This window comes from Zingiber officinale, chromosome 8B (assembly GCF_018446385.1).
Source record: "Zingiber officinale cultivar Zhangliang chromosome 8B, Zo_v1.1, whole genome shotgun sequence".
Classification (NCBI taxonomy): Eukaryota; Viridiplantae; Streptophyta; class Magnoliopsida; order Zingiberales; family Zingiberaceae; genus Zingiber; species Zingiber officinale.
The window spans coordinates 102,657,805-102,665,810 of NC_056001.1; the positions used below are offsets into that span (position 1 = coordinate 102,657,805).

The following is an 8,006-nucleotide window of genomic DNA, read 5'->3' on the forward strand; positions in this document are numbered from 1 at the left end:
AGTTTTACAATAATTGCTACAATATAAAAAATTATTTGTTGCTATTACAATGTGTTTAAAGTGAGTTTAGAATTTACACTACGTAAAAGCTAATAAGTAATTGTTATACCATTTAGAAGTTATACAATAATTACTACCACATATTTAGGATGAATTTAGATTTTCTAATTTAGAGTTGTAACAATTATATAATGTTTCTGTAATTGTTTTAAAGTGATTATGAAAAAGTTGTTAAATATATTTTGATATAATAACGTTCAGATATCCTAAACTTTTACTCATGAATTCATCCTAAACATGTCTATTAGATAGCTTCTATATATTTTAACAACTATTAGGTAGCTTCTACACTGTGTAAATAATAAACTCTAAACACACCATAAATAAGTTATAACAGCTACTTAGCTTCTATACATCATAGTAATTGCTTTTATAAATTATAAACTTTAAATTCTAAACTCATTTTAAATATGTTGTAATAGAAATTATGATTTATTTCTATAAATTATAGTCGATAACTTCTATATATTATAGTGACTATTGATAGTTGAGCAACATCTAGTTAAAGGATATTTTCGAAATAAAATTATTGAAGAGGAGACTATTTAACTCTAATTGGAAATAAGGTGCCTATTTCATAATTTTGCAAATGATAGACTATGATTTGATTTTTGTCCAAATTTATTTGTCAAGGAAGCATAAAAAAAGCAAAAATTAAAAACACTCCTCTTTTCTAATTTTTTTTTTATTAATCATAAATCTCATCCTATATATTATCTTAAAAAATATTTTTATTCTATATCTAGCTGTTATAAAAATATTTAAATAAATAAAATTAAATTAAAGCTATTTTAATAAATTTTAAATAAATTAGTAAAATATATTTTAATATAATAATTTTTTATATGTAATTATCTTTTGACAATTCCAACAAAACAAAAAACAGAAAACCTTTTTAATTTTTTTTGCTTTGACGAACATTTACCTTTACCTTGCACTCAATAATTTTAGCTGATTGTTTGGCAACATACAGACTACTTACAGAGTAATAGCAAATATAATGCACAACTCAAGCCACACAAACTCACATTGAAGAACTAAGCAGTTGAGTTTAACACAACTCAAAATGGAATTTGACAATGGATTAATAGTTTTTGAAACTTTAAACCAAATCTACTAAAAACAGTTCGTGCTAGCAGTAACCATTAATCTTATTCTTTGGAATGAATCTGATACAGTTCTTTTGGAAATCGCCATAACAATAAGATAATTTCAACCGAACTCGGAAGAGGTTGGTTGAGTTGATAATGTAGATTAGATAAAGTACACAGTCGATTACATAATTAAGATATGAGAAGGAAAGAAACAAGTTCTATATTGCCATGTGTTGGCAATCCCAATCCCAATTTCAGCATCAATTCTAATCCATAATCTTTGTCCGCGAATGGGCTCGACGGTTACTAGTCTTACTCAATCCATGAGATGCCTAACACTTTTGCCATAAAGCTATAACGATCCGCAGCTTCGTCGATCTATCGTAATTTCACACAAACACATTAGAACATAGTAGGTTGAACAAATGCTCAAGTTGAGTAGAAGGACAAACCATTTTCTGGGTAGGCCGACCAGCTCCATGTCCTGCCTTGCATTCAATGCGACCAATTATTGGGTTGGTCTGTGAACTGTTCTCAACACTTGTATACAAGATGTATTGCAACGTCTGTTAATGTAAAAAAAAAAAAATCAGAAAATTCTAAAGATTTATTGAATATAAATTGCTCGTCTTGAAGAACCATAATAAATCAAATGCTCATCTTATTGTAACATGGTTTTGCTTTTAACTTAAGCAAATATGATTTAAGTCAGTCAAACAAATCTGGTATAGTAGAACTGAGCCTCTCCTCCTCGGCGATCCTCCAGTTCAAATATATCAAATAGTTTTCAAAAACTTGATTGGAGACTACTTATCTTGCCTATCGATCAACCTCATCAAAAGCTGCTTCACATGATGAGTTTAACAGACTCTACAATTGTGGTGGCATATCAACATGTGATTGAGGGGTCAAATATATTTTATAGTTTCCAACTTCAGAATTTAAAGGAGACAAGCCAAGCAAGCCATGGTTACAATAATTATCACATAAAAAACAACATTATTGTAAGCATTTTTGTATCTTAAAGCTAAATCAATGTACCTTATTACTTTATTAGTAGCCAATGCAAAAATATTTAACTCACTCTTCCATAACCAGATAATGAAGTCTCATGTTATATTTGTTAGCAAGTTATTAGATGTAACATGCATAAGTTCCACCGAGTTTCCTCTAGGACAATTTTTTTTAATAGAAATATAATTATGGTTGACACAACAAGAATCCAGGACAACTGTACGGTGAAAATTTATTTGCGGATGAAAGAAGACTATTAGATCTATACAAGAATATATATGTGAGAATACAACAATACCAAACCATGTTCCTTTTAGTTACTAAAAAAAACATTATGAATTAAAAGATGAATCATGTTTAGAATAAGTTAACATTAGGATAATACTCCTATTATTCATTGCTCTCTTGTATATGCGCATAGAGCTGGACATTAAAAAGAGACCATTAAGGACATTGAATAAAATAAAAAATATTAAAATCATAAGCAAAGGCTTTAAAATTCCAACAACATGGATTTGACAAAAAAGAGGAACTCACTGCTAGTAGTTTCAATGAGTGCAAAGGCACAACACGATCATCATGATCAGCTGTCAAAAGCATGGTTGATGGGTACTGGCACAGCATACCAGAGCTCTTTTCCCATGGTCTTGTTACATTATGAAGTGGTGAGTATCTGACAACAAGCATTTGCATGTATTCAAATATAGAAAATGAATCATCTCAAACAAAGAAACACAGCACTGAATAAAAGATCAAGATATGTCTCTATGCATACCCAAGGCATGTACTTCAAAACAAAATCAAGAACCAAATTGTGTATGACCATTTAGTCTTAGTGCACTAAGGTAATATTTAAACACTAAGGTAATATTTAAAGAAACAGTCTGTCAATGCGAGAAGCAGCAATGGAAGCAGCAGAACAAGAGGACCCATACTCTTCCAACATGGACTGGTACTCTGCTAGCAATAACCAATTTAACATCGCAAGAAAGGACTAGTGACACGAACCAATATCAATCCTAGTTGGTGCCAAATGTCTTGTATTTTTGAAGTCCTAGCTAGAATAGTTGAAATGACTAAGATTTAAACAAGACACAGCATTCAACTCGTATTTTTGCCTAGTCAACCTAATTTGCTTAGAATTTAGATAATTGAATACAAGTAATCCTACAATTATCAATTATACTGAAAGAAAAAAGAGGTTTTCCATACTTAATTAGCCAATTGAATTCCTCCTCATTGTCTGAACAACCATAATCAGAAGTCCAGGCATGACCTGAATATCAATAAAATAAAAATCTCAGTAGAGAAAACTAAGAACCAATATACTACCAAAAGGTTATAGAGAATTGAATTGACCAATAGTGAACTTATGGAATCGAAGCATGTCCATAACGCCAACATGACCAAGAACACACCCAAAAAGATCTGGACGCTGCCATTGGAACTTTGTTAATAGATAATAAACTAAACAAATGCAGAAAGTTTCAAAGGAGATTAAAAAGATTAAAAGTACTGGCATATAGGAAACTAATGTGAATGAGTTGATCATAAGTTGATTTTACCTGATTCATGCAAGCTGCAACAAGGAGCCCACCATTGCTTCCGCCCTCAATACATAGTCGTCTTGGGTTTGTATAACCATTTGAAACAAGGAACTCAGAAGCAGAAATAAAATCATCAAAGCAATTTTGTTTCTTAGAAAGTGATCCTGCCTTATGCCATTCTTCTCCATATTCTCCTCCACCACGAATATTGGCTATGCATATGACACAACCTAAGTTTCTTGCAAGAACAAGACGAGACACACTAAATGAAGGTGTAATGCTGATGTTGAAGCCTCCATAGCCATATAGTAGAACTGGATTTGATCCATCAAGTTGGGTATTCTTCTTTGACACAACAAACATGGGTATCTTGGTCCCATCCTTGCTAGAAGAGAAAACCTAAGAAAATGGAATAAAATAAGTTCAACTTGATCAATCAACATCACAGCATAGTTCTTCAAGCTCATTAAGGACAAGAGTTTCCTTGTTCCTGAGCCATTTTGAGAATATAACTTGTTGAAAGAAGATAAAAAAATGGCAGCAAACAAACAACAAGCCAGGAGTCCCAATTTATGGGTCGACTAAAACCATTCCCACATAGATATATCCAAAGCAGTTTATTTACTGGATAATGACCTATACAGCTAATCATCACAACCAAATATGTCTTAATCCTTCCTTAGTAGATCCACAATATGTAGACTAAAAGACAAGAAATGACTTACTTGTTTAACCTCAAACTCAGTGCGATCAAACCCAGCAACAGAAATTTCGCGAAATATCTCCATTTCTGGAACTTCTGGCGCTAAATCACACTTGTAAATAATTCCAGGTGTAAGGAAGCTAGTGAAGCCAATAAATATTGTGGTGTCTTCACGCCTACCAGAAATCCCAGAGACACTACCAACATCTAATGGTAAAGCATGTAGCAATTCTCCTGTTACCAAATCCCTAATTTGCAAAACATGCTTAACATCACTCAGATAGCATACCACTATCTGGTTACCATTCACAGCGACGGCTGATTCCAGCACATCTTTTTCATGTTCTGGTATAATGTCAGTCCAGAGTTCTGGCTTCTTGATGTCTACCCTTACTAGCTTATATCTTGGAGCTCCTTTGTTTGTCAAAAAGGTAAATTCACTGCCATCATTTGCCACAGCCGCATAACTTGCTTCAAAGTTGTCAATGAGTTTAATAAAAGGAAGCATTTCATTACTTCCTTTAAAGCCTTCAAGCCCAGTAGAAAGTGACTGCAGGTCACAGTAATATAACTTATTCACAGGATCACAACCTTCATTGATTTGTAGAAGGACATACTGTAGAAAATAAGAAAAACAAAGTTCAAAGTCAAAATACCGTTACAGAACAAAATTGAATGCCAATCCAGTCATAATAATGTAGCATCTTTACATAAGGAGCAAAAGGACAACTTATAGAAGAGCTGCTATGCTATGTGGGTAAATCAGCATCTCGTAACCACAAACAAAAACAAACAAACTGCGTTCAACTAGTTGAGGTCAAGCTTGCAGTTTGTATATCCCATCATTGAACTATGGTTATGATTTATGTTCATGGTGTTGCTGCACATATTTGATATTGGCTTTCATGGCAAGAAGCATTGTGGTTGTTAGCATAAGCTCTTTGGCTTAGTTCATCAATAGTAACTTAACAAGTAAATTTCACAAGTCAGATGATCAACTTATAATAGATAATAAAAAAGCAACACATTACCTTGCCATCATTAGTCACAGAACCACTAAAAGTATACTTTGGATGCTCCGGATCTCTCCAGCATAAGATATCCTCTGACTGATCTGTGCCCAAGAAATGATAGTAAAGCTCATGATTCAAATTGATATTTGTCTCCGTCCCCGCATCCAGTTCAGTCCCTTGTCTATGAATTATCAGCAATATATACAAATTATAATGGACAATAGCAATCACCATTGAAGCTTCTTCACTAAATCATAATAAAAAAATGGTAACAGGGTCATACTTGGGAGTTGGATAGCGACCATAGAAGAAACCATTTCCATCATGGGTCCAACTGACTGATGAGAACTTTACCTGAAATCAAAGAAAGCAATGTTCACTCAATGCTTAAACTAGAATTTTGGAATGTGCTAGGAAGAATAGAATCATACCCATGATATGGTATCTGGTTCTGCTTCCTTATCATCAACTCTCATCACCTTGATTGTAACCCAATCGCTTCCGCTTGCACTAAGTCCGTAAGCCAAATACTTCCCATCCTTGCTAATAGAAGCCATTGAGAGAGCCACAGTTCCATCCTCACTAAGTTTGTTGGGATCCAATAGAACCTCTGCCTCTCCATCCAAATCTTTCTGCGAGAAAACAAAGGATTCTAAAATCATTAAGATTGAATAGGACTACCGAACAAGCTTGATGTGCGGCTTGGCAAAAGTTGGTTTTTATTCATTCAATACATAAGATCGATTAAATAAACAAGCTTGAACAACTCGTTAAATTAAACAAACAAGCTTGAACACATATGTTATCGGCTTATTAAGATTCGTGAACAACATTCATGAATAATGTTCGTAAACCATGTTCATTAATAAAACTCTTATAAATATGTTAAATAAACAAAAAAAAAACTTTTAAAATAAACAAACAAGTTTAAATTTCAAGCTCAATAACCAATCAAACAAGCAAAAGTTTCCAACAATGAAACAAGTTTGAATTGAGAGCTCAATAACATCTAAACGAAGCAAGCTCAAGCCAAACTTGAATTGAAACTTCAATAACATCTGAACGAACCAAACTCAAGCTCATCAGAAATAAATCAAGTCAAGCTTGAACAATCATTTCAAAACTTTGGTTCATTTTAGGCTTGGCTCGGCTCGGTTACTTTATCAAACAAGTTTGAACACCCAAAAGTTTGACTCGGCTTGACTTGTTTACAACCCTAAGATTGAATCCTCCCCAAAAGTACACTCACAGAAATCCAAATGAATCCAAAATGAGTGACTAAATAGTTTTGATTTTTTTTTTTTAAAAAAATTATTATTCTTCAGTTGGTACAAACCACCACGTTATCAATCGAACAACTAGCAAACTAGATGGAAAGGAAAAAAAGGAGATAAATTTGACACTATAACTTAAATGTTCTTATAGATTCGAAAGACTTTAAACGTTGTGATATAGTATGGAAAAAAATAATCATTCAAACGTTGTGATAGATTTACTAATTAATCCAAAAGATAATCACCTGGACGTAGAGAACGCTCTGAGCCTGGAGGCCCGTATTATGATAGTAGAAGTATTTTCCACCGCGCTTGTACGGCGTATCATAGCGGGGATGATCAAACAACGTCGTGATCTTCTGCCGCAACTTTTCCCTCTCCTCGCACTTCGCCAGCACCGACTCCGTCAGCGTCACCTGCTTCTCCACGAATTCCTTGACCTCCTCGGCGTCGGGATCCTCCAACCTGTGCCCGCACACACACGCACAAAAAAAGGTCAGCAACATAGCACACTGCTGATCTAAGATCCGATCTTAGATTTGGTTTTCAAGCTAAACGGATTCCGGATAAATCACCATCGGTAGGGGTCGGCGACGCGGACGCCGTGGTAATAGTCGACGACGGACTCGTCGCGGCGTGCCGGAGGATAATGGAGCGGCTGGAGGGCCTCGGAGGCGGCCGGGGAGAGGGAGCCCATCTTGGAGTCAAAGGCGGCAGCAGAGACAGGGCGATTCAGACTCGTCGAACGGGAGCGGGGGAGGCGACCCACGTGAGAGCGGCAAGAAGCGAGATTGGGCAATTTATGGAGGGGGCGGGCAACGGCGAACCGGCCGGTTCGGAGGGCGACCGGGGACGGGCGAAGGTGAAACAGAAGGTGTCGCCATGGTGTGGCCAGGCATGTCGACATTTCTATTCCGAGCTATCGAAATGAATTGACACCGCATTCTCATATATCAATTACATTCCGTAATTAGTTCGACCCCAGACGCCTACGAGTTCAAATTTCTTGTCCCGAGATTCCTGTATCCCTATGTTCCCTCGTTGATCGGATGATTAGATCACATCTCAAGGATATAATGCACATCACGAGATTGTAATGATCATCTGATCGACAAGGGGACATGGAGACACGGAAATCTCAGGATAGAGGATCTGAACTCGACGCATAACATCGCATAGGAGAGGAGATCCTTGTAGTCCACAAGAAAAGCGATCCAAAAAATGTTTTCTTTACATGTATTAATGAAATGAATGATCTCCATTTATAAAATAGATGAAAATCATTTATCCCTATCAATACA

The 8,006-nt window shown here is 35.3% G+C and overlaps 1 protein-coding gene across 1 annotated transcript; it reads right to left on the reverse strand.

Moving 5' to 3' along the window:
- Positions 1-1,193: 1,193 nt before the first annotated feature.
- Positions 1,194-7,627, reverse strand: LOC122016145 (prolyl endopeptidase-like). Its single transcript, XM_042573363.1, has 12 exons — positions 7,281-7,627; positions 6,951-7,170; positions 5,863-6,063; positions 5,715-5,785; positions 5,450-5,612; positions 4,441-5,034; positions 3,734-4,114; positions 3,528-3,603; positions 3,381-3,444; positions 2,706-2,841; positions 1,607-1,720; positions 1,194-1,532 (listed from the first exon to the last, which is right to left on the reverse strand). Exons 1-12 carry the CDS (start codon positions 7,610-7,612, stop codon positions 1,467-1,469), a joined length of 2,418 nt encoding a protein of 805 aa, XP_042429297.1. The 5' UTR covers positions 7,613-7,627; the 3' UTR covers positions 1,194-1,466.
- Positions 7,628-8,006: the final 379 nt, after the last annotated feature.